This window comes from Notechis scutatus, chromosome Z, assembly GCF_049901735.1.
Source record: "Notechis scutatus isolate UNSWTSFEM ecotype Mainland chromosome Z, rNotScu1.2, whole genome shotgun sequence".
NCBI classification, from domain to species: domain Eukaryota; kingdom Metazoa; phylum Chordata; class Lepidosauria; order Squamata; family Elapidae; genus Notechis; species Notechis scutatus.
In genome coordinates, this window is record NC_142025.1 from 91,935,777 (window position 1) to 91,963,150 (window position 27,374).

Genomic DNA, 27,374 nt, shown 5'->3' on the forward strand with positions numbered 1-27,374 from the left:
TTATTTTTATGCTTTGTCTTTTTTGTTAGCTTTTTAAAAACCCAATAAAAATAATTAAAAAAGCAAACCCATACAGTAACCCAACTGTTGTATTGGTGCTTGCAATGAATGCCAACTTTTGCAGTGGCTTTGTACAAATTCTACTCTAGTGTACTTAGATCCCTCTGTCTCAGCTAAGTATGCAAGAAGTCATGGGGTTTGCAATTATGTTATGACACATGTTTTGTCTCCACTCCACGTAGACCCTTATGAGCTGTTTTTATGCAGAAATTGAACAGGCCTCTCTCCAGCAATGCTACTGCACCCTCCTGTTTTATTTCACTGAGCATAGCAGAAGAGAGTTCTTGTGATTTATTGGGCTTACTTCCTTTATAACTTTCTCCCTTTACCTACCTGCTAAAAGTCTTTTGCACATTCTGCTGATTAGTCATGAGGGACATTTCAAACAGGTATTGTGGGTGTTCTTAAAAAGCATTATATTCCTATAGAGGCATTCAGTCCAAGTAAGATATGCAAGTGCATGTTGGAGCTGGAGGTAATTTTTTAACAGCCTAGCGAAAGAGAAGAACATTTTTGCCTGAGGCCAAACAGCAGCCTTGAAGCCTGTAAGTGGGCCTCTCTGATGTTTTGAGTATGCTTTCTGGAGGAACTTCATTTCCCAAAAAGGAGGGGGCATTGCTGAAAAGATTATCCTGCCATTCATCCCATCCCACATCTGAGAAGATCATTATATTCCAGAAACATAAACTCAGTTGATTGTTGAGTGGAAAGCAGGAAATAAACATTATGTTTCATTTTTATTGTTAAAGCACATAGCACCTGTTTCCCAGAAAGAGAATTCAAGTATAATTCACAGTGCATGAAACTTAATGTAAAATATAAACAATGCATGTAGTCATTCTACAATTTCCACTGAATCATACTTTTGTAAAATAACCCATCACTGGCTGAGGCCACACAATATGCAGAGCTTAATTCGTAGTTTACAAAAAGTGGCTGGGTTCACATAGTATAAACTTAACTACATTCTGACAACATATGTTCCCTTTTAGATGCTTTTGATTTAAATAGTGTTTTTGCTTTATATTGCAATCCTATCTAATACAGTCTTCAGAAGTTGTGGGAACTTCATCACTTGAGACTTTCAAGAAGAGTTTGGATTGCCATTTGTCAGAAATGGTGTAGGGTCTCCCGCTTGGGCAGGGGGTTGGACTAGATGACCTACAAGGTCCCTTCCAACTCTGTTAATCTGTAATCTGTAATTTAATATTTGTTATTAGACTAGGGTTACATAGTGAATTTAAAAAAAAATCTCGATTAGGGCAATTTTAATTCATGGTTCTGTATGGTAAAGTAAAAGGTAAAAAATCATTAGGTAAAAATTAGGTAAAAACTAAAAGGTAACACACTATCTTTTTTATGCAAACACACATACATGCACACACCCTAAGTACATGTATACAAGTAAGTATAGCTTTTACCTTACAGCTTTATTTACTGAAGCTGTTTTGTATCTGATGGAAATAACTGACAAAATAGTATTGATTTATTTCAGTCCTTTAGGGAAAAAAACCAGTTATGCAAAGATACTTGTGGTTTTTTTATTATCAAGGTTAAAAACTTCAATTAATCTTTCAGTCTAATCTTTCTGATTAATCAGTCTCAAATTTCTCATCAATTCATTCAAGATTAATACAATCTTCCAACTCATTCAAGATAATACAAGATTAATCCAAATTTAGAAGCATTTTACAAATATATCACCTAAATTTTGGCGCTATTATTGATCTTTGTTGGTGTAACGTTTTATATTGCTAGTGTATTGATAATGTTTTTGTTCTGCAATTTTTTTTATGGAGGTTGGGCTTAATTCACATATTTCTATGTTACTCTAAGATTTGCATTCCTCAGTCAGCCAACGATACAAGTTAAAACAAAATTCCGAAGCACAAAAGAAACCTTCAACTTCAGCAGTACGGAATCAAAGGGGGGGAAAAAGAGAGAAAGCATTTTTCTTCTGCTGTTCTTTCCATAGGCATTAACTTACGTACGTCCCCAGAGGAGCTCATTCGCCGCTCCCGAGGGAACTGGAATCTTTTCTCGTGCCCGCGCTCGGCGCGTTCCTGACGTTTAGCGTTGGCGGAGGGGAAAAAAACCAACCCACAGAGGTGGTGACCTTTTTTTTTTTTTAAGGAAGTAAAAGGAGTTGAAAAGTTAGGTAGCAAAGAAGCGTGGAGGGAAGCTGGTGGGAATATTTTTGAAGATTGCTGTGGGAATAACTCCGCTTCTTAGTCTAGAAGAACATTATGCGCAGGGGGTTGCAATGATAAAACAATGGGCCACATTTTTTGTCCCTGCTGGTTCGGCATGGGGTTTCTCTTGGTTTCTGTCTGGCCAAGCGGTTCGACTACCGAAGGTAGGTCATTGTGAATGCTTATACACTGTATGTGTGATTTGAATCATGGAAAAATCCGTGGGAGAGGGAGCGAATAAAAAAAGAAAAGGGAAAAAGAGGGAAAGAATTGCACAACAGACACAATTTTGCGTTCCAATCCCGATTTACGCTTTCTTCTGTGTGAGAGTGTAACTTTATTGTAATTTAACGTGTGGGTAAACTGCATGGAATTGCTCAAATACTTGTATAGGGGTCAACCCTGAGGGAAGGCAGGGCGAGGCGAGTGGAGGCGAGAGAAAGAATAAATGCAACTTGGCTTGTTAAACTCGGCGAGTCTTGTGGGGGGACAGGTTTTGCAGATGGGATCTGAGAAGTTTTCGTGGAAAACTGACCATTTCTCAATTGGGTTCGCCCAGATCTTAGTTTAACAAAGCAAATCAGGAGAATGCACTGGATTACTAGTTCTTCGGGAGGTCCCTTTTCTTTTGGGTCCGAGACTATCGTAGATCTGGTGTCGGAGATTGTCTTTATAGCTCCGCCCTTCGAGAAAGGAGTTGTTGTTCTGGTTGGTTGTTTTGTTGCAATCTGTAGCAGTGATTATGAGCCTGAAGCCGGGGACTCTGGTTGAATTACTCATGAGTTAAATTAGGGGTTATCTGGATTGCTATACAAAAGCGTATGTGTGAATAAGAGAGAATGTTTCTACCTTGTAAGGAAGGGAGATAAAGGGCTGCAGCTCTCAACGGACGGCGGCGGAAGCTAGTTTCTGCTAGCTTTTACACATATTCATAGATACTTTAAATCTCTCTGGCGTCCCATTTACTTATGATTTTTTTTTTCAGAACGAAAAAAAACTGGAAGCACTGGTCTAAAATCATTTTACTGTCAAGAAATAATCAGTGGCCTGTAGTTCTAATCAAATATGAAGTTTGGCTGGGTTTGACATAATTTATAATGAAATCCTAGGCGACTGAAAAGTAAAACATTTAGTTTTGTGGATTTCATTTTTATCAAGGGGGCATACCAGCCTTCTACAAACTACAGCTCTCCCCAAGTGTTGGATCGCAGTTGCTGTAATTTCCAGACAGGATAAGCTTGATATTGTGGAATAGGAAATGTATTATTATTGGATGATATCAAATTACAGAAAAGAAAACTTCTGTGTAGATTTCAGCATTGTTCAGTGCTCCTGGTCATAATCCCAACAGATATTGTCCATCAGAAATAGAAATGACCAGCTATCTGTCTTAATTATCCATAGTTACACACTGAACATTTTGTTACTTTTTTAAAGTTGCTTTTTAGTGTAAGGATGATTTGAGATGTTTCAGTCCCATTTTTAAATGTCCAACTCTTTCTGGCCTTAGATTGTTTCCATACACCCAGTATTTTCTCAATGCTTTTCTTGATCTTACTTCTCCAAAGAAATTGTATGAGTTAAGGATGATTTGAGAACAAAAGTTCAGTTGAATCTGGTTAATAATAACAAATAATTCATGATATGCAGATCAGGCAATTTTGCTGCATATCTTATCTAAATGGGTTCTGTTAAGCAAATATTGTGAAAATATTATTGGGTTCCTTGAATTTAAAGGGGTGAAGTTTAGGGATTAATAGATGGTTTCTCAGGGGTCTCAAGCCAGATGAGTGCAGAAAAACCAGAAATTTCTCATCCATCTCCTTAACTCTTTCATTACCTCTTTTCCCAAGATATAATGGGCTTACATAATCAGAGGAGGTTGATAGGAATCAAAGTAGATAGGAATCAAAGACCAAAGTATCTGGAAGACATTAGAAGAAGAAAAGCACCCTGTACTGATGGTGTTCTTCAGTCTGGTGTTCCTTCTAGCCCTATTTAGTGTGCTGAGGGGCTCCATGAAAAGATTATCTTCTTTCTGTGGACTTCCTTCTGGGGAAACCAGGTCAATGGTGGAGGAATATTACCTGGTAAATTTCTAACAATCAGAAAAGAGAATAACATTAAATCTCAGAAACAGAAGCGGGGGGGGGGGGGTGATGGTCTTCTAGTAAGAAAGGTAGATTTGTAACTCATGCTACATTTCACACTCAATTTAATGTTTCAATATATAATCGTCTAAAAGCTTTTGCCTTTTTTAAATAGATAGAAACTTTCTTCCAGTTAGTTTCAGCAGTTGTCTCTGGAGAACTGATACGAAAATGGGTGAGATTGCACTGAGGGCAATAGTTTTCAAAAACACTGGTTGGTTTTTTTCAAAATTTAGGCATTAAATGGAGCATACAGTACTAATTTTTGCTTGCCTCTCTAGAAAATTAAATTATTTTCTTTCTACCCCACACCCCAAGTTTAAATGTTTACTATTTAAACTTTAGATAGATAAGTTTTTTATGTGTGTGCTAACTTGAGTTGATAATAATGGTGTTTGAGTCAGAGACGCCGAATTTGATGGTGTTTTCTGGAATGTTGCAAAACATTTGATGTGGCAATAGAACATAATGCTAATAGCATGCTATATATTATGCAGAGAAGGTTATTTTATTACCTTCTTTTGTCGCACTAGTGCTTCCTTGTTATGTACTTTTTGATTTAGAGCAGCATGTACACTACATTGTTTGTTATAGTATTTTAACTTGTGGCACTCTGCATTTGGGCACTGTTAGATGGCTTATTAAAGGGTGAATGAATTCAAAGTAATACTGGCACAAAATTTGCTGATTCAGTTGTCAAGTTTTACTCTGTCAGAATAACAAGGCTGGTGAGTGATGTTGTTCTTATTGATTTAATGAAGGATGAGGTAAAGAAATGAATCTTTCAGCTTCATTTCTCCTTCTGCCAAGCATTGTAGACTGGCAGGGAACCAACCACCAATCACCTTCTGTAAGGTGTGGTATGGCAGGATTGGACAAGTGTAGATGTGTGCTTGGAAAGTCATGTTTAGCCGTCTGTCAGGTTGCCTGAAGAAATGTTAGGAAACATCAGGCAGACTATCAGGCTATTTTCAAACAAGGGTCTGCCATTTTTCTGAAAGAACCTAAACCTGAGTCCAAGGCTAACCCAGCTCACAGGTGGAAAATAGAAGTGCAGGAGAAAGCAGACATGAACAATAGATAAAAATCAATTCTGTCCTTGAGATAGGTAGAGGGAATAGTAATGCTAGCAGCTTTCTATCTAGATGCCTGGTGACATCCAGAAGTAGTCCATGAACAACCATGAAGTTTAGACGGAGAAGACAAGGTGGTGCCATTCCTCCATACCATCACTACCACCGGGTAATAAAACAGTAACTAATACAGCCATGCAGAGACACTGCATACAGCCTTTGCATAGCTGTATTGGATACTATTTTTGTTACCTATAGAAACAGCAGAAAGTGTACAATACATCAAATGCTGATAGTCCGTCAACAAAGCAAATAGAATCTACCTGTCTTCTGTTATAAATCAAGGTGTCTGTAACATAAGAGTAATACTCTTTCAAGAAAGTGAACATTCTGTTTTGAAAAGCAGGCTTTCATCTCTTTCAAAAGATGCTAAACTTGTATTTATTAAGGACCTGATATTATGAAAGATAGATGTCTCTGCAGATACCAGATGTGGAAGGATTACAGTAAGTAACTTCAGTGGCCAATAGCAGCTGGGCAGAAGCTACTTTTGAGAGCATCAGCAACAAAGGAGAACCATTGGTTGAGATCCAAAGAAAGAGATCCTGGGGCTGAGGCCTTACTTCTGATTGCTGTTCTTCCTCATTCCAGATATATGACAGTGATTTATAGTTAGGAATTTAAGACATTACTTCATATTCAGGCTGGTCTTGCCTTTCTACAAGTTTGAGCATCTGGAAATTTGGGAGTGTACATGTCTGTAAGATTGGGATGAACCAACCCTGCCCTCAGGCTGGATTTGCACATTGTATTAAGTCATAATTTATTTAACTGGTTTAATTGAATATATCATAACCTGGTCTTATATTTATTAGTTTCAAATAAGGCTTCAGCAAGAGCTCTCAATAGGAAAATGTAATATTTATGTCCAGATAGCCCTGATTCTCTGGCTATATTACTTTGCAGTTTGTTGGTAAATAAAATCTGGAAGCTGATAGTATTTTTCTAACTATCAAGTTTTACTGATAGTTAGTTCTATCAGTAAATATAGATAGATAGTAAATATAGATAGATAGTTCTAACTATCAAGTTTACTGATAAACTTGATACTCAAGTTTACTTCCCGAGTTTTTGCCACCGTAACATTTCTTTGTACAATGTCTATAATCACATAAAAGTTTATTGTAAAGACCACTGCAGTAATACATTTCACAATTCTTACTGGTGGAATAACATTTATAAAGGTAAAAAAATCAAATAACAAAATATTCTGCAAGGTTTTAAATTCTCCATAGTTCTTCATCAAGCAAAAAAAAAAATGCTTAAAATACCTGGCCTATGGCATCACATAAACTAGTGGCAGTCTCTGCTTGAGAGATCTGTGGTTTTTCTATATATCAAGACTAAATTTGAGAATTATTTCAAACCATTTCATTTGGAGGAAGTAATCAGAATAAAACTTTTTTGCTTCTTTTGAAAAAATAGTAAACTTGTTGTACTTCTTTCTCAAGTCTCCAAGCAACTTCTGAACTTCTTGAATAGGCCCAACTGAATACATCTGTACTATTCAAACCACTTTCAAACGTAAGATTATTGTATATTTTCTAGATCTTATTTATTTATTTACAGCAGGGGTCTCCAACCTTGGAAACTTTAAGACCTGTGGACTTCAACTCCCAGAATTCCTCAGCCAGCAAAGCTGCCTGAAAGTCTTAAAATTGCCAAGGTTGGAGACCTCTGATTTGGAGTATGCCATATGTTTATTTTCTAGATTAATTGTGCAGCTCTATATGCTGTGACCAAATGAAATTCTGAATATGAGCTTGTGTTCTGCAGTCAAGGAGCATGAAAAGAATCTTATTAAAGATTCTTTTTTGCTTAAAAGTTGAAGAATAGTAGAAGAATAGTGATCCGACACAACAATTTGGAAAGATGTTATTTTGGCATTCAAATACATAGCATACAATATCCATTGGCTTAACTTGTTGCCAAGGTGACCTTCAAACTTCCATCAGAAGATTCCTTTGCTTTCCACTTCATTATACTTCCACCGCAGAGTTTCTATTAAATATTAAACCAAAATGGTTTTGAAAAGAGAAAAGTCTACTTTCCAAATACAACTCTTGACCTCACTCCCGCATGGCATTTCTCAATTTATTTTAAAGGACATTAGCTGGCTCCGGATGCCCTGAGGTGTTGTTTTTTTTCTGCAAGGTGCCCAAAAGTGGAAATGGAGACATAAGAGCCAACTAGCATCTCTGCTCAAATGGAACAAAGCTTTTTGAAGGCATTCTTCTTTCCTTGTTCAATTGTATCATCTGTAGTATTGCAGAGGACATACAAGAGGATATACACTATGTGCTTAAACACATTTCTCAAAGTATTAGGGGTAACCTGGTACAGGATTCTTTTAATTCTCCTATACATGTTCCCATAAAAATGTCACACTTGGAGAAAAGCTATATATGCTGTTTCTTTTCTTCAGAATTGGGTGGTGGTGAGGGGAATGAGTATAGTTTCATCTCATTTTAAAACTATTTAAGCCAATTTATGCTTATTAACTGTTATATAGGAGTTCTCATACATTTCTTGTCTCAAGATGAAAAGGCATTTGGAAGAGATTTGCAGCCACAGAAATGAGTTTAGGAAATATATGCAGCCAAGGTTGCACATTGAACATCCCTGATTATACATAGCTAACATGCATGTGAGAAGGAGAAGATTAATGTATCAAAATTTGCCCTGACCTGTAAGTAACTGCTTGCATGATTACAATGGTGAATAAAATTTTCTCCGAGCCATTCCTGTTGTGGCTCTACCATAGATCTCTTGTCTTTAAATATTGATCTCACCCCCCCCTCCCGACTCCTGCCACCCCCAAGTTAGAGGATTGAAATCAAGGCGCTGCTGTTAATGCAACACTATTCTAGTCTTTTGACCTTCTCCCAGTAGTGCTATGTTTGAGAGTGGGAGCATCAAGCAATGCAAGTGGCCCTTGGAGTGTCACTCAGATTTTACAAGACCTGTAGATTCCTGCAAGTAGTTTGAAACACAAGAACAGTTCTTGAAAGAGGAAAGGATTGTTATTTCAGAACCTAGCAACAGTTTGTTAATAAGTCACAGCTGCTACTGGTAGGTAATAATGATCACTTTTATCTAGCACTTTTTGAATATTTGAAGTGCTTCATGATGTTATTTTGGGAAACTTTTAGAACAAGGATTGGAACTAATACCAGCACCCATATTTAAGGTTACCAAATCTGAACTTCGGAAAGAACACTTTGTGTGTCATACCACTAAAGGATTGATACATCCTCTGCCTCCACTGGCACACATTCTGTTATAAAGCTCTAAAGCAGTGTTTTTCAACCTTAACACTTGAAGATGTGTGGACTTCAACTCCCAGAATTCCCTAAGCAGCCTTGCTAGCTGGAGAATTCTGGGAGTTTAAAGTTAACACATCTTAAAATTTCCAAGATTGGAAAACGTTACTCTAGAAGGATGAATCCAAACAATATTTTCTATGGAAACTCCAGTGGATCCGTAGAGATGTTAAACCTAGACGGGAATAATGATTCGTTCAGTTTAGAAGAGATTTAGGTAGCATGCTTAGCATAATGATTCAGTATGCAAAAGGACATTTGAAAGTTATAGCTTTCCTATGCTTTGTACTCCAAAGAGGATTATATAATGAGCATGATGTTTTGAATCTGCTGTCTGTGAAGTTCCATTAAAAATCTTACAAATAAAAAAATATCCTAATCTATATAGGAATAGAAATGATTCTTTGAACAGCATCATATAGGATTATTTATTTTGAGCCCTTGCTTAACTAGTGGGAACTTACAGGATCTTTAGAGCCAAGATCATATATGCTTAGTATCTTAAAAATAACAATGGAGTGAACTCAGTAACTGTTGGATATGTTTTCTTTCTTCGTTGTTTCTTCCTGTATAATTAAACAAGAGTTCCAAATGTTAATGCCTACAAGTTCTTTTCAGAAGGAGAAATGTTTCTTGAGTGGATACATAGTCTTTCCATTTGTAATTTATGTGGATAGTTGATACTATTGCAGCTCATCAGACTTTCCAATCAAGATTAGAAATATGAAAAATATGAAAAAAAACCCATGATTTTACAATGACTAGTAAAAAAGAAAAAATATGAATACATATTAAATACAAAGAATTTTAAAAGTTAATATTATGATTGAACTAGATTTTTTTTATTGGGCCTCATGGATAACCAGTTAGAAAAGTTTTATGGAAGATTGATTTTGTATATGGTAATTGCAGCAAGACTTCTTAATACTCAACACTGAAGAAATACGGAAATACCCACAATGGAGGAGAATAGATCGTGAAGAAGGCAGAATAAAAGAAATGTGAAAACTGATCTGTTTGATTAAGGATAAAACAAGTATTTTAATAAATGTGGTTGGGAGCCTTTGATTAACCTTTTGGTGAAAACGGGAAGAAATGAAATGGCGATTTCTGGATTTCTCAATCAATAGTAGAAATTAATATTAAAAGGATTGAACAGGATAGAGGAGAGCCATAATCTTAGTGAGGAGGGATAATAATTTGGTTTGTAACTACTATAAAGAAGATCAGAAATTGCTTCCTTAACTTTTTCTTTTCTTTATTTATACTGCTACACTTTTTCTTTTTTTCTTTTTCTTAACTTTTCTTTATATATGTCCTCATGTTTATCTTTTTGTTTGTGTAAAAAAATCTTCACTAAAAATTACATATAAAAATTAGTGAATGTTCAATGGAAGGACACTTTATAAATGATCAGGTGCATAATATTTTTTCCCCAACTACATGAAAATCAATTTCACAGGAGTCCCTGATCCAGACAGTAGGTGGGTTTTACTTTTGTAATATTATAAACTATATCATTCCCACATTACCTTAAACCATTCTGTGGTTTCTTAGTGCTTGTAATATATATATATATATCCAACCATTTGCTTTCAAAACATATTTTAGCCACCCTGTTACTAATAAAAATCTCTGTGTTACATTAATACACTCTCCTTAGAGAATTTTCATCTGCTTGCAATAAGCATCACTTTAATAGAAACTTTATTGTACTCAATTATCTTTGCTGAAGATATACAATTATTTACAGATTATAGAATGGATTTTTCTCCTTCCTTCCTTCCTTCCTTCCTTCCTTCCTTCCTTCCTTCCTTCCTTCCTTCCTTCCTTCCCTCCCTCCCTCCCTCCCTCCCTCCCTCCCTCTCTTTCTTTTTCTTTCTATGCAAAACAAGAATCCTCTATGTTGATAATAATATGGGTGTGGGTGTTTTTTTAAATTTACTTTGAGGAATATTTGTTAATCACCTGCTTATCAACTCATTTGAGCCTTTAGTGTATTTGTTGCTATTTTACTTTCATTAAGGTCCAACCTTAATGAAAACAATCTTTGAAAATATAACTATTAAAAATTATTACAAGTAATATGAGTACTTAATTCGTAATGGTATGCTAATGACATAGAATGAGAACAATATAAGTTACCTTGCCTTTGTTACACATTAAGAATTCTGGTGATAAAAAGGAAGAGAGAAGGGGCGGAGGGCGGGGGGCAAATCTCTACCTCTTTTAAACACAGCCAAATCCTCCACCTATAGAGCTGGTTTTTCTGTGCTCTTTGAATTGGGAATGAGTTGACACACTGCAATTTTAAATTCAAACAGGATAGGAGGAGGATCATTAGGAACATGCTGGGAAATTTAAAATGAGGACTTACATATTTTTGTTATTGTTTCAAGTCTCAAATGGAAAGAATGTATGCAGAAATGTGCTTTGCCAATGTCACCAAGCTGGCACTGACTCTATTCATGTAGATGATTCAAGAGCAATCTCTTTAAGGAGGATCTTGGAGAGAAATTATCAAAGAAGTACTAATGTCTGTAGGAAAGAGTTTGGTAAGAGAATATTCAGAATATTACTGCTTATTTGCCAGTGCTCATTTATCTATTTAGCACCTCATATTTCAAACAATGTATGGGTGAAAAATGCTTTGAATATGAAACACACTACTTTGAATTTGAAACAGGTTGTTTTGACCTTTCAAAAGTATTCCAGTAAGATCAGGCCCATTGTTTTGAATTTGAAATAGTTTGCACACCACTACTAGATTGGTGCTGCTGAAAGGGCATAGGGAGAATTTGAGGAATACAGTCTCTCCTGATGTTTGAAATAAAGCAGTAATTGGGATCATTAAATTTCTTACCTGTATCAGTTTGTCTTGTCTTAATGTGTAAGTTAGTGACTCCTATTTCATATTCAACCACATTAAAATATTCATTATTCCTGGATATATTTTACACAGATGCAATTTTTATATAAAAACAGGTAGTCCTTCATTTAAAACAGTTCATTTAGTGACCGTTCAAGATTAAAACAGCACTGAAAAAAACCTGACTTCTTATAACCAGTTTTCAGAATTATTACCATTGCAGCATCCTCTTGGTCATGTGATCAAAATCCAGATGCTTGGCAGCTGATTCATATTTATGATGGTTGCAGTGTCCTGGGTCATGTGATCACCTTTTGTGAATTTCCAACCAGCAAAATCAACGGGGAAACAAGATTCACTTAACAATAGTGTCATTAATTTAACAATTGCAGGGATTCACTTAACTGTGGCAGGAAAGGTCATACGATGGAACAAAATTCACAACAAATGTCTCACTTAACAAAAATTTTATGCTCAATCGTGATTGTAAGTTGAGGATTACCTTACTTAGGTTAAAGTACATACATTTGTGTAAATTATGCTATTAAGCTAAGACTTATTTGGAGAAATATGCCAATGAAGTTTTACTTGTTTCAATCTGCATATTTTTCTGGTTCATTTCAAGCGAAAACAGAAGAAAAGAAGAAGAAACAGAAGAAAAATCCTTGATCATCTTTGTTGTTAATGCTTCCTTTTAACTATCTGGCATTTATTTTATTCCTTTTAAGCTATTGAAACAATAGCCCTAAAGCAAAGATGAGATATAATTTTGATTTGTGTTTGATACTCAATATTGCTGCCTTGTATTTTGTTTGTCATTTTGACTAAATGTCAGTTTTCATCTAGTCCAGGTATAACAATGATGAGACAGCCAAACAGAATCTCTCTTTGTCTGCAATAGGTGATATTCAGAGAAATTTCCAGTTCTTTGAGGTAGGCCAGAGCAGAGAACAGATACCACAAGAACTACTGGAAGTCCACTATATTATTATAGAATATTATATAGAAGTTGTAAAGTCTGACAGTGTCTCTCTCCCTCTTTTTAAAAAAATAAGATAAATCAGGGCAATGTTGGGTTTCTTTTTCACCTCCTGTTATCTTTCAGGGCTAAGCTGATACTGTCCTTATCAACTATTGCATACTTTCTTCAAGACTATCTTCATACTCCTCCTTGACAGGAGTATGGTGATTCCATTTAATCATCATTTATATGGTAGGCTTCCATTAGCTGACCTGGAGTGGCATTAAGGAGCTAAAGAAATGTGGGTGTGATTTACACTGAGTCCTAACCAACAGTCCTAACCAACAGTGGCTTATTGGTTAAAATGCTGGGCTTACTGGTTGGAAAGCCAACAGCCCCAGTTTGAGACCCAAGTTCCCATCCTCACGCCAACTCCTGTCAACCTAGCAACTTGAAAACACACAAATGCAAGTAGATAAATAGGTACCACTTCAGTGGGAAAGTAATAGCACTCCGTGACATTAGCTGGCCACATAATTACGGAAATGTATTCAGACAGTACTGGCTCAATAGCCTTGAAATGGAGATGAACTCCGCCCACTATAGTAGACAAAGAACAGTGGAGTAAAAATCTGCAGGAACTCCTTTACTTTTTTTTAACCTGTCGAACAAAATGAAATTCAGTATGGAGAAAAGTAAGGTCTTACACTTAGGTAAGAAAAAACAAATGTACGGGTTTAGATTAGGTGAAACCTGACTCAATAGCAGTAACTGTGAGAGGATCTTGGAGTTCTAGTGGACTATTTCTTAAATATGAGCCAGCAGCGTAAAGAGCAACCAAAAAAGAATTTTTTTTAATGCAGGGGAAGGAAGAGGTGCAGAATTTACAAAACTCAACCCGGGATCTGTTTTGCTAAAGAAGCCCTAGTCAACATCTGTGAGATTAACCGTCACTAATACTTCTCCCTTTGTGATGGCTACTTGGCTGCAAACCTTTTGGTAAATTAATTTAAAACCAGTTTGTTTGTCTCATTCAGATTTTATTTATTGGTTTGTTCACCAATGCCTATTTTTTTCTTCTCAATAAAAATTACTTAAAAGTGGGTTGAAGGAGTATCGGCAGCTACTAAAGTAGTAAAGGGGAGATTCTTTCCGGAAGGGGATCTCTCCATCTGTAATGAAGTTCATTTTAACCCAGCCTCCTCCCACGCTGCACTCAGCACCAGATAAGAGCCAAAGCCCCTGTTTATTTGGGTGGCCGAGGCCTTCAGTCTCCTGCTGCCTGTTGCCAGGAGACCATTGATGGACACACTGAGAATTCCAGCAGCTGGGAGTGCACTTTATTATGGGCTCTTTCCGTTGATTATCCTGTAGGAGGGTCCCTACTGACTTAGAGTCAGATAACTTCCTTTGATTGGCAGTGGCCTCTTGCTGCAAAACCAACCCCCATGTGTCCTTGCCATGGAGAGCACCCAAACACTTGGGTCCCTTTGGCCAGAGACCTCTCTTCATTAGTAGTCCTGCCACTAATACCTGGAAGAAAGAAACAATTTCCAAACTTTGCAAAAATTCATCTCTGTTAATTAAAGAATGCAAAAAATGGAGATTTTATAAAACCATTATGTTAAATAATCAAACTGCAAAAAGACAGCTTTTCCAAGTATTTTTGTATCAGGTTTCTAGTAGTAAGCACAAACTCCTATCGAATTCAGTACCATCTCATGTTTCATTCTATGGAACAATATTCAATGAAAAATTGAGGCAGTAAAATATGTGATATGTTTAGACAGGACCAATTAAAATATATTCTTGGTTGTACTCCAATTTATCTACCAGATTCTGAAATCTATGGGTGGTGTCATTACATTGTTATCATTATGTGTCACTGGACACACAATATGTTTGGGTCTGCTGTTTTTGTTAAAGAGATGAAACAAAATTTTTGTCTAGCTTCCTGGTCTGTATATTTCCTAAGCCTTCTGTGACAGGCTGTATTTATCTAAAGTCTTATGGGTTAGTTTTGAACCCAAGAAATCTAGCTATGGAATGTGTAAATAGAATTTGAAAATATGTAAAGTATATTTCCACTTCTCATCGCCTTCTTTCTTGTGGGAGAAGAAATAAGAGCTTCTTGAGTAGAAACTCCAGAAAATAGTGAGTCTTCACTTATTTCTTTACTTTGAAATTCTGCTCTTCATATTGGCTTTGAATAGGAAAAGTAGCTACAGTAATGGCACTTCACTTGCATTAAAGTATACTTGTTCCATGTCTCTCAACAACTTAGCAACTCCTTTCCTTCACAGCCTGTACTTGTACATCTAGATTTTCCAGTAGCAACAAGGTTACATAAATTGAGTTTGTTGATCCTAATTCTAGTTGGATCAAGCTGTGTGGGCAGTACCAACTTCAGTTGAGGGATGGAGCATTTTGGCTTCATCAGGGTTACTTCAGAGAATCACTTTCCCTTTCTAAACATGCTCAGCTTGAAAAAGTAGTTCTGTTTTCAAACTCTGCCAACTGCCAGAGGAATGATGTAAAGACATTTTTGATCTTATAGGAAAAAGAGTTTAGCAGCAGAATCCTTAAAGCAGCCTTGGGTGTCAGCTTTTCTGCCTAGGAGATTCAGTTAAATTTGTAGAAGGAATTTTCATTTGCTGGGCTTGCAAATAGCAGAGTTACATCTGCTACAATTGTTATTTACCATTGGTCATTTTCCCCTGGCTTTACTTCTGAAAATTCAAATACAAACATTGATGGGGCCATTGCACTTAGATTTAGATGTGTTCCATCCATTATAATATGTGACAAAGAAATCCAAACAATCACTAGATAACAATAATTAATTTTTGATACATGGTTGTCCAGATTCTTGGAGCCTCGCCTTTTTAAAAATGAAATTTTTCATCACTTGATTCCAATATTATGCAATTAGAACACTTTTTTTTTCATTAAGCAAGCCCAATTCTCAGAGATCGCTTGCACGAATCCCTGCAGTTGTCTTGGCAAGGCTTTTCAGAAGTGATTTGCCATTGTTTCCTTCTTAGGATTGAGAGAAAGTGTTTGGCCCCAGGTCACCTACTGTCCCTGGCTTCATGCTTAAACGGGATTAGAACTCATGATCTCCCAGTGTCTGCCCTGATACGAATAGACAATATTGGCTCTCAGTTAACAACATAATGGGATACATTTTTTTATTTAAATTTTCCTCAGCTGCAAAGTCTCTTACTATACATAATTCATCTAAAAGTTATCTGGCCCACTTAAATCATTTGTATAGTAGACCCTTTTTGTAGGTATTCGAGTTTACATTCCAAAGCAATAAAAATTTTTCCTTAGCTAAGAATATATTCTATAACCTTGTATGTGTAGTCCTTGACTAATGCCCACAATTGAGCCCAAAATTTATGTTGTTAAGTGAGTTTTACGACCTTTCTGGTCAGAGTTCTTAAGTGAATCACTGCTGGTATTAAATTAGCACTTTACAGTCATTAAGTGAATCTGGCTTTTCCATTGACTTTGCTTGTCAGAAGGTCACCAAAGGTGTTCATGTAGCCCTGGGACACTGCAACCATCATAAATATGAATCAGTTGCCAAGCAACCGAATTTTGGTTACATTGAGTACGGGGATGAGGTAATGGTCGTAAGTGTGAAAACAGGTCATAAATCACCTTTTTCAGGGCTGTTGTAATTTCGAACAGTAACTAAATGAATTCTTATAAGTCAAGGATTATCTATATACCAATAAACCCAAATTCTTCAACCCAAATTAATTTAGAAGTAGCTGTTTTGATGAACATTGTTAATTGGGCTGTTTATCACACCCCAAAATGAACTTGTTCCATTCGTTTTTGTTGTTTTGCTTAAAATCTAAGGTCTGTTAAGATTTAAGGATAATATATAAATTCCAGTTAAGACTTTCTCACTCTTATTTAAATACAAGTAACTAGTCCCTATATTATTTTTTTAAAAAGAAACTGTGTTTACTGTAGTGCAAATTTGCGTAGCTTGTTATCCACATGTGGTTTCACAGTTCTTGGGGTTGCAGTTTCATGGAGTAATTGTGTTCTTTACTCCAGCAACAGTACTGAACTGTTTGTTTATTTATTTTTTCCTGCCTTTATTATTTTTACAAATAAGTCAAGGTGGCGAAAATACCTAATACTCATTCGTCCTCGTATTTTCCCCATAACAACAACCTTATGAGGTGGGTTTGGTTGAGAGAGAGTAACTGGCTCAAGGTCACCCATCTAGCTTTCAAGGCTAAGGCGGAACTTGAACTCACGATCTCCAGCCAGTCTGGTGCCTTAACCTTTATTTATCTTTGTGGATCATAAACTTCACAAATCAGATATTTTGTTGAAGTTTCCAGGCTTTGTTCCGTTATTTTAGGTAATTTCCCACTCTCCAACATGCATTTGCCATTCATTAACCTATATATTAGTTCCACTTCATCAATTGCTTAATTCTGAATTCTGTTGGAACTAAGTGAAACTATGTTTTCTTTGCCAGCTGGAATCTGCCATCATTATTTCTTCCTATTTTTCTCACTGTTATTTGACCAGAAGCTGTGACATTTGTATGAGAAGTTTCTTCTTGGCTGACAATGGCTCTCAGTGTTAAATTGCCCATCCTTGAGAAGCCGAAGCTGATTCTTCTTCATTTTCTCATCTGCCTTGGATGCATTCATGGGAAAGAAAGTAGGGGAGAACATCCATTCCAAATAATAATCTTATTGCTTAGTTGCCCTGAGTTTTATAACTAACCTACTAGCTAAACATTTTTTTTATTCAACAAAGCGAAATAAGTATACCTTTAGATTCAAATCCACCAAATAATCCAGTATTTATTGAGAATTTTACCTAAAGGAAAAGATGGAAGCAAAGAAAAACAAAAACAAAAATTAGTGACTCCATATCTCTCCTCCATATGTTCTCTTCCAGAAATTCCTTCAACTCTGTATTAAATTCTCATCTTTTGAAATTATTATATCCACAAATCATAATTTTGTTTTGTTTTTTCTTTTTAAAGAAAAAGTCAGTAAAAGATTTCCAAACTTTAAAAAGTACTTGCTTTTTTCTTTCTAACAAAACAGATATCTTTTGGCATTTTCCTAATTCTGACAGTTTATAACCACTCTTTCATTGCGGGAATTTCACTATCTTCCATCTTTATGCATATAATAATCATGCTGTCATTACCATAAATAACATTTATCTTCCACGAATCCTTTCTGATTCAGTAATCCATAAACTCCAATAAAAAAGTTCTGGTTTCTTTCCAGGATTAAAATTTTAACATTCTTTGTATTACTGTATGTATACAAAATTTCTTGGCTTACAGCTTCTGAATTAGCCATAATTTGTTTTTACTAACTCTCAACCTACTGAAGATTTGTGACATTTGATGTTTTTCCCATCTTTTCTAGTGACATATTATGAAAATTAGATAGCAATTAAAAATATCAATTAATTTGTACCATTTTAAACACAGAGAGGAAGTAGAAAGCTACAAATATTTTATGTACATGTACATGTTATATAGCAATCTTTGCTATATAACATGTACATGTACAATGGTTATACAGGTAGTCCTTGACTTACAACAGTTTGTTTAGTGACTGTTTGAAATTACAATTTACTGAAAAAAGTGACTTATGACCATTTTTCACACATACGACTGTTGCAGCATCCCCATAGTCACATGATCAAAATTCAGATGCTTGGCAAATAACTCATATTTATGATGGTTGCACATGACTTGGGGCCATGTGATTAACTTTTGCAACCTTCTGACAAGGAAAGGGGAAGCCTGATTCACTTAACAACCATAGAAAAATAATAAAAGGGGGCAAAATTCACTTAACAACAGAAATTTGGGGCTCAGTTGTAGTCATAAGTTAAGAACTACTTTATTACCGTGCCTATAATTTCCCAAATGGGAGTTAAATCCTTTTCAATCTAAAGCCCATCAGTTTAGAGATGCCTACTATAAGATAGGGAACACACACCGCAAATTGGGCCGTGCTGTAAGCAAATGCCCTTCCGTCTTTTGGAGCAAAATTTGCAATAATCACATTCATTAAGGGCCCTGCCATTGATACCAATTCATTCTCCCCTATTCAAAAAGGGATTTAGATTATTCTGTGTATAGTAGGTGAATCTAGCCTTTCACCAAACAACCTTGCTGAATTGTGCTAGTTGTTTACTGAACAATGCAGTTGAGTATTTATACTTGTCATAAAGTCAGAGATCCTAATAAGAGTTTGGTGAGAGGGGTCCACTAGTATATATGTCAGTATATATTACTGCCCTCTCTCCAAATAAAGGATATGAATATAAAACAGAGATAGTTTTTGATGTCTGAGACTCTTAGTAAACGTGGAAGGGGGAGACAAAAATTACAGTGGGAGAGATGATTATTTAAAATAGGTAAATCAGTTTATAGACCTGAGAGGACTTTAAGTTACATACTTTAACATTAAAGCAACAAGTGAATAGAAAGCTGAACTGAATATACCAGAGATTTCTGGATATTTGAGGAAGACTTGTTTTCATTGATCAGGAGTTTTAAAAGGGCAGCAGCAAACTGTCTTAAATTACATTGCTAAAATGAAAAGAGCTCAGAGAGTCTGCCTCTCTCATTATATACACAAGTTATGAGGACTGGAAACTTAGATTATGCTTACTTTCTCCTGATTCCTCTTGACTGCCCAGCTTAGGTTGAGGTATTTACAGATACTAAGGTTGTTTCTCCCCCCCCCCCCCACTGTGTAATCAACATCAGGTGGGCCATAAATTTTTGCCCCTGCTCATAAGATAAGATAGCCATAAGATAGCAATAGCAATAGCACTTATATACCATTTTATAGTGCTTTACAGCCCTCTCTAAACAATTTACAGAGTCTGCATATTGCCTCCAACAATCTGGGTCCTCATTTTAACCATCTTGGAAGGATGGAAAGCTGAGTCAACCTTGTGCCTGGTGAGATTTGGTCTGCCAAATCGCAGGCAGCTGTCTGCAGCAGAAATAGCCTGCAGTACTGCACTCCAACCACTATGCCATCGAGATCTCAACTATTGCCCAACTATTTCATGAATAGACATGTGTCCTTGCCCAAGGCACATACTTGAATGGCTGACATTGCCTAGCAAATGATACTGTGGCCCATATTCAAGTTGTTTTCGGCACCTTGTCATCTCTATAAAGGCAGAGAACAAACTTCAGTACAATAGAGAGTGCACGTCTTTGATTCATCTGGCCCTGGTCCCAGCTACCTGGGAGCTAATTTACTCTCTGATTCAAAAAATTGGAAGGAGCCAGAGATCACATGTTCAGGCCCACCAGTTTATTAAAGCTTTGATGAAGTATAACACGGAACTCAAAACAAGGACAAAGTAATATCAGATTATTTTGAAAAAACTGGAAGAATGCAGCCTTCTCATATCGGGTAAAGAAAAGTAAGTAACTCCCTTTTCTTTGTGATAACCTCTGAGATATTGGAACACTGCTATCATGTCACCCCTAATTTAGTCACCATCATTGGGACTGCCACTGGTTGTTAAGCAAAGCAGTCTCTAATTGAAACTTTCACTGTTTATTATGTTCTTCAGTTTTCCTTTGTTTTACAGACCTTTGAAGGTTATAAATGTGAGGCTTGGTTAAATCCTCGCCATTGTAACTGTGAACTGTTGCTGTACAAGGTAGTCACTAAACGAGGACTCCCTGTAATTGTTCCTGTAAAACTACTTTGGGGCAGCCCTTCCAACTATTTCTGAGCTCTTAGGCAACAACAAAGCATCATGTACACTGCAGTGTTGTACATGTTGGACAGCTGACCTAGAAAAGTAGTTGCCAAGGAACCCTTTCTGATGACCTGAAACTGACCACCCTGTCCCCTTCTTAAGGCATGTAGCCAACAGTATAATTGAAAGGGTTTGACTCTATAATATTTCCATTGCTCCATCCAGCAATGGAGTGTTCCTTCCCAGTGAAAGAACAGTGTTCAAAAAGCCCTGGTTCTTCTCTTCCTTTGTTCATGGAATTTTTCTTTTCTTTTTTCTTTCTTTAAAGTTCTAGCCTTCAGTAAACCTAACTCTCCTGGCTTGCATAATAGGTCATGAAATAAGTGTGTATTTTGGATTTTTTTTAAAAATAAAAATCTCTTTTTGCTGAAGGTAGAATGAGATGGGATCCTTCTCCCGCACTGAGACATGGGGTCCTGCATCATTATAAACCACGTTTTCTCCTAAAATGATACCTGTAGAGAAACAACTGGGAAGACCAAGGCCATTCTCTGTCTTCCCTTCAGGATACCTTATCCAAAATTGCTCTGACACCTCTCCAATCCTGAGCAAACACATGCTTAGTTTTGCTGTCATCCATTATTAAAGATCTTCTTCAAAAATGGTAAATTTATTTTTATACTTCTTTATACCTTTTCATCCTCCTCTTTCAAGAGTTGAAAGTTTGAGTTGCACTGAATCAAGCTATTCTCCAAAGCACCAGAGGGCAGGACAAGAAGCAATGAGTGGAAACTAATCAAGAAGAGAAGCAACTTAGAACTAAGAAGAAATTTCCTGACAGTTAGAACAATTAATCAGTGGAACAACTTGACTCCAGAAGTTGTGAGGTTTTCTAAATCTGGAATTTTAAAAGGAGGGATTGGACAACCACTTCTCTGAAATTAATGCTCGTAAAATAAAAAAATGGCTGTATATAACAATGTGGTTTTTTAAAAAAACATTTTTTAAATTTTTTAAGACAAACATACACAAACACAACATAAAAACATCAAGCCATCTTCCACTTACGTACATACAGTGTGTCGGTTGGTTACAAATTGTTTTGTGCATCCACTCCATAGTCCTCACAATTACTTGTATATATTCTCATATTATCAATCAAATATTCCTAAATACATTATTATCATTGTTACTCAATCATTTGACTATGCTATTATTCATTCATATTATGCAAGATATTCCATATTTTTAAATTGATTTATCTTATAGTAATTCATATTATCATCCTAAATCCATCCCATAATTATAATATATTCATCTTTATATATTCTATATGGTTTTATTCTAAAGTTCTACATATTTCATTACCATATTTTATTTTCTAACCATTGATAAAACAAATCCCAAATCTTATAAAATTGTTTATCTTGTCCTCTAATTTCAAGTGTCAATTTACTCATTTCAGCACATTCCATTATTTTCTTGATAACTTCTTCCTGCGTTGGTATTTTCTCATTTTTCCAATTTTTGGCAAATACAATCCTAGCCACTGTTAATACATTTACAATCAAATATTTCAATTCCCTACTGTATATTTCAGGTAAAATTCCCAATAAAAATATCTCTGGTTTCAAGTCTATGTGTTTTTTTGTCATTTTTTCCAACCATGTAGGGATTTTAGTCCAATATCTTTTAGCATCCGCACACGTCCACCACATATGGTAATATGAACCAGGTGTCTGATGACATTTCCAACATTTTCCAGATTTGTTCTTGAACATTCTTGCTATTCTTGTTGGGGGTAAGTGCCACCTGTAAAACATCTTATACAAGTTTTCTTCATATGCTGTTGACATTGTCATTTTATAATTTTGAGACCACAATTTTTGCCATTTCTCTAAGTCAATCCCATATCCAAAATTTTCCCCCAAGCAATCTACAATGTGTTTTTGTTATATGGAAATGAGTGTTGGGTATTATCAAGAGAAATAAAATAACTTGAATCTGGGAACGAGTTACTTAAGAAATGTGGGTGGTAGAACAAGAAGAGATAATAGGGACAAGAAGGAATGGCTTCTGAATACAAATTTGAGATCAGTGAAGGAAACAAAATTGAAGTAGCTTGTCAGCCTTCCTAATGTTTCTGATAAAACAAGATTTGGAATCAAATCAATCCATTCCAGATAGAAAATCACAGCAAAATGTATTTTGGAATAAGCAGATCTTTTTTTAAAAAAAGACTATGCCTTTAAAAGTCTAGTCCTTCAAAATCAATATGTTTCAAATCCCCTGCTGAGCAATGAGGATGACTGACTCATACACAGACAGCAGCTGGGATGAATTAGGTTATTACAGGAAATCAATAGGAAGTTATTGAAATGAACCATCAAGTTAAATTGGGTTCATTGTATTTCCTAAAGAAACAGTTACTGTGCAACTGTTTTATTGCATGTCGTGAATCTGGGGGAGGATTATATTGAGGCATGAATTATACTTGGGAACATGTATGCCGATTTTAGTTATGTTTTCAATAACTGGAAAGTGACACAGGAAGTGTTGGTTTTTCTGAAAGGATCTGAGAAGTTCCTGCTTGGCTTGGAAGGGCTTGGATGGATACCAGAGTTCCACGATTGAATTGCACATTGAATTCCAGAAACCAAAAAACCCCTTCCACCCACATTTATTTCAAAGCAGTTTATTATATTGCCATCCTGCTCTGCATTTTTTAATCTCTCCAGAATGGCATGCAATGAAAGAGGGTAATGACCTCTTGGATTTCTGAATCTCAACTGCTAAAAGCCACATTCCATTTTTTTTTCAGGAAAAATACATTTTAATTATATATAGTAGGAAAAGCTGCAAGGAATAGCAAAAGTTAATTTCTCAGTCCAGACAACCCATGTCCATGCATGTAGATTCTCATATTTTTCTTTTGAAAACAAGGCATACACATCTTTTTTAAAAGCAGGTATTTTAGCAGTTGGCGGCACATGAAGTTAATATTTTAATATTCAGTCATTATAACAAATGAGTAACCTAAATATGAGGTGGAAACCTAGCTATTATGGTTTGGCATTATGTGAAGTAGGCTACTGTAGGTTGTTCAGCAAATTAGAATTAAAATATTTGTTTGCACAATATATGATTTCAGTCATTATTGCTGTTGCTAGTTTTTGAAATGGAAAGAGAGATTCCGTCCTCTGCTAAAAAACTTGTAGGGCTGTTCATGTTCATTTTAATATGCGTTAGGCCCAAGCAACGGATCTCTGCAGGCTGTGAAATTGTGCACATCAATCAAGTTTATACATATCTATATTATTAATCTGATTTAGTCCTGCTAATTAAGAGAAAAGATTGGATGTTCTGCAGGGCACTATTGTCCACTCACTATACACACTAGACAATTTTATACACTGTATACCCTAGATTTTGAGAATTACGCCATTTTCTTTAAGCTCATTGTAGTTGTCCTAGGAATTGGAAACTTACTTAAAAAAGAAAAATAACTGAAATTCTCAAGATGTTCTTTGCTCAGTGATTGTTTAGTAAGGATAATATACACGAAATGTTTGGCTTGTATGCATTTTAAACTTTTTATTTTACAGTTTAAAATTAAGATTTTAAACCCCATCAACTTAATTCAAACTTTCCAAAATAAACTCACATACCTTGCCAAGGTATAGCCTAAGAAGGCATAAACCCCTCCATATGGTGCATTGGAATCACATCCTTTTGTTTCCGTGCTGGTGTTATCTTGGACAACTGAACTAATTTTCTTCCAGTTTTGCCACCCAAAATCTCCAATTGAAAATTTCTGTTTTGTGATTTGGATCTGTGGGGCTTGGAGTCTGCAATTTTGCTGTTGGCATGAAGGCCCACCAATTCCTGCCTTCTGCAGTTATGGTGATTTGAAGTTCCATAATTACTTTGTGCTGGATTCCAGTCCTTTTGCAACTGTGGTTTACTTTCTCTTCTTTTCTCACAGAACTAATGCAGGAAGCCAAGGTTCTTGCAATGGAAGAGAGCGGGGAGTACAGGCCAATTTCTGTGTTTGCTTATTAATTGGGTGGTGGGAGCTGAGGCAATGCCCTCAATAGCTGTGTTGAGTAATTGATCACGGATCATTATGAAGAATTTGAGAGGGTTCAGAAGTTGCAACTGTGATCAAAGTAACCAGATATGTCTTGCCAGATAGGTAAAACCCTCTTGAGAGAAGCAGATTCTTCTTTCTCTTGAGCTTCATGATAATTCCTCCCTCCTTTTTCTTCTTCTTCTCAGTATGCACAGGGACAGATATGAAACTGCAGCAACCCTCCAGCCCAGAAAACCATCCAGACACACTCCGTTGGCTCTATGAGCATTGTCAAGTTGTGCAAGGCAATCTGGAGATCACATATCTACCAGCAGATGTGGATACATCCTTTCTCAAAGTAGGTACAGTATAATTTGAGAAATGGTGGTGTTTCCAAACTTTCTTTTATTGGCTTAGAAATGGGGAAACGCTACATGCTTCCACTTAACTGTCCCTGCCATTAGAATTTAAGAAGGTGACATTGATGACTAGAGGTTACAAAAACATTGTCTATTAGGATTGTATTAGATCAACTCCAAATATTCACCACATTTAGTAAAGTGTAGCTAAATTTAATTTAGTTGTGCATATTTTTATTTCTCCTTAAAGGGGCTTTAGTAGCTTTTGAGTCTCATGTTATACCTGCAGGTAAGCAAGATAATAAGATGTTGTTTTGGGTCCCAAGAATTTGAATTGGATTGCTTATGCTGGGTTCAGTAGTCCGTAAACTAGTTTAATTTCTGCGACATGCTAAGCCATAATGAAATTCATTATTTAGTATTAGAAATCCTTATTAAACAAAACATACCAAAGCATAATATCTGAGCCTAGTCTTTGTGTCAAACTCACAATTTACAAACCAGAAAAGTTGGCTTCAAGTAACACCTACAAGCTTAGAATAGAAAGAGTACATGGAAACGAAGATATAGATAGGTATAAGTAAAAGGTGAATGGAAATATAAATACAAATCATCTGCCACTTTCCCCCTATATACTCTAATGCTGAGCGCACTTATTATTATTTATATTAACCATGGTTAAATCAATAAGCTACACTTTTAGTGATATGTCTGATTTCTTTATAATCCACAATTTGTAAATAACAAAATATAGATTTGGGAAATATGTCAAGCCTTAATCAAAATATATATTTGGGCTTACTGCACTGAGCCCAAATATAGTGCAGTAAGCCCAAATATGTATTTTGAGTAAAGCTCAGTATGTTCTCCAAATGTAGCAATTGCAATTTACAAATTGCAGATTATGGAGGAATAACAGTATGTTGTACACATAGAGCAGTGTAACCTCAAACTTTCTCTTCTCTGTGTGCAACATACTGTAGTTTGGCTCAGGGAAGATTTGGGTCTGTTGAGTCAGGGAATCTGGTCTCCCAGCTATTGCACTTCAGTTTTCATCTGTAGTATAGTAAAGTTCAAGGAGGGTATTATGGCCCATCAGCTCTGGAGGACCTTCATCATGTTCTTACTAGGTGATCTTTTGCAAACCCAAGCATCCTGAAACATTTATACTTCATTTTGTTCTCTCTCTGCTTCTCAGGACATCAGAGAAGTCCAGGGATATGTATTAATAGCCAAGAATCACATGCGCCATTTACACCTGAACAGCCTCTTGATCATTCGTGGAACGCAGCTCTATGATGAGAAGTATGCACTGGCTGTCCTAGACAATGCTGATCCCAGTGGAGATGTGGGGTTGCAGGAACTGGGCATGTTGAAACTAACAGGTGTGTAAAGATGGGCTGGGTAGTTTCTCAGGAAGAAGATAACAGAGCAGAGCAGAACAGAATAGAATAGAGCTGGAAGGGATCTTGGAGGTCCTCTAGTCTAGCCCCTGTTCAAGCAGGAGAACCTATACTATTTCATTGTTTCTTGTCCTGCCCTTGTAGAATAATTTGACCCCCTCTTCTGGAATATTGCTATCATGTTGCCCCTAATTCTCTTCTTTAGACTAACCAAACTCAAATCCTGCAGCCATGTTTCATATGTTTTAGTCTCCAGGTCTTTGATCATCTTAGTTGCTCTTCTGTGGACTTTTTCCAAAGTTTCAATATCTTTTTTTGTAGTATAGTGACCAAAATTGGATGAAGTATTCCAGATGTGGAATATGCAGGAGGCAGTGTTGGAAGCCATGCACTCTGGGTTGAATCCAGACAAAATTATTTGCATTTAAAACATAAAGGCAGGAAGCACTGTTGGTGGATTCCTGCCTTAACAGGATATGTGAACTGGAAATTTTGATGGATTCTAACAAATCAAAGATTCTAGTTCACATATGCTTAATAAACCACAACTGTTGTAAATATTCCAACTGTTAGGAGAAGCCAAAAGTCATTACTATTGCTGTTCTAACCAGCCCTAAAATGTACTACAATGTTTATTTATTAAATATTTTATGAAACTGCCATTATTAAAAAAGAATTTTTCGCCTTAAGAGCAACTCCAATTCTGTAAAAAAAATACTATAGTATTTCTGCTTGGCAACTGAAAGCATTTATATCTAGCTCAGCTCCAAAAAAAAAAAATCACAATAAATGTGTTATTTCCATTTAAAACCCTGAAGTTCTGTGGGAAAGTTGTATTTTCAGTTCCCATTTGTAGAAACAAGAGGAGTGCAAATCTTCTCAAATATGTACAGTTAACCCAGATCAAAATGCCCAGATTGATATCAGAAGAATTGTTCTGACTTGCAGGGACTATCTTGAATTCAGAAGCTTCTAGAATTGCTAGAACACTCTGTTTTGAGCTCCAAATGATGCGTTTAGAATTTGAAATAATGTGAATTTGAAAAGTTTAGCTTACTTCTAGGTGGGAAGACTTGATGAACCTATTTCTTAGTGCTCATGCTAACAAG

The 27,374-nt window shown here is 36.1% G+C and overlaps 1 protein-coding gene across 1 annotated transcript in view; it reads left to right on the forward strand.

Annotated features, from left to right (window-relative positions):
• Positions 1 to 2,074: 2,074 nt before the first annotated feature.
• The window catches only part of ERBB2 (erb-b2 receptor tyrosine kinase 2), a 74,901-nt gene continuing 49,601 nt past the window's right edge, over positions 2,075 to 27,374 (forward strand). Inside the window, exons 1-3 of the mRNA XM_026679708.2 lie at positions 2,075 to 2,416; positions 24,710 to 24,861; positions 26,061 to 26,247. Coding sequence (XP_026535493.1) covers positions 2,335 to 2,416; positions 24,710 to 24,861; positions 26,061 to 26,247 — 421 coding nt within the window. The 5' untranslated portion in view covers positions 2,075 to 2,334. The remainder of the gene's footprint in view (positions 2,417 to 24,709; positions 24,862 to 26,060; positions 26,248 to 27,374) is intronic.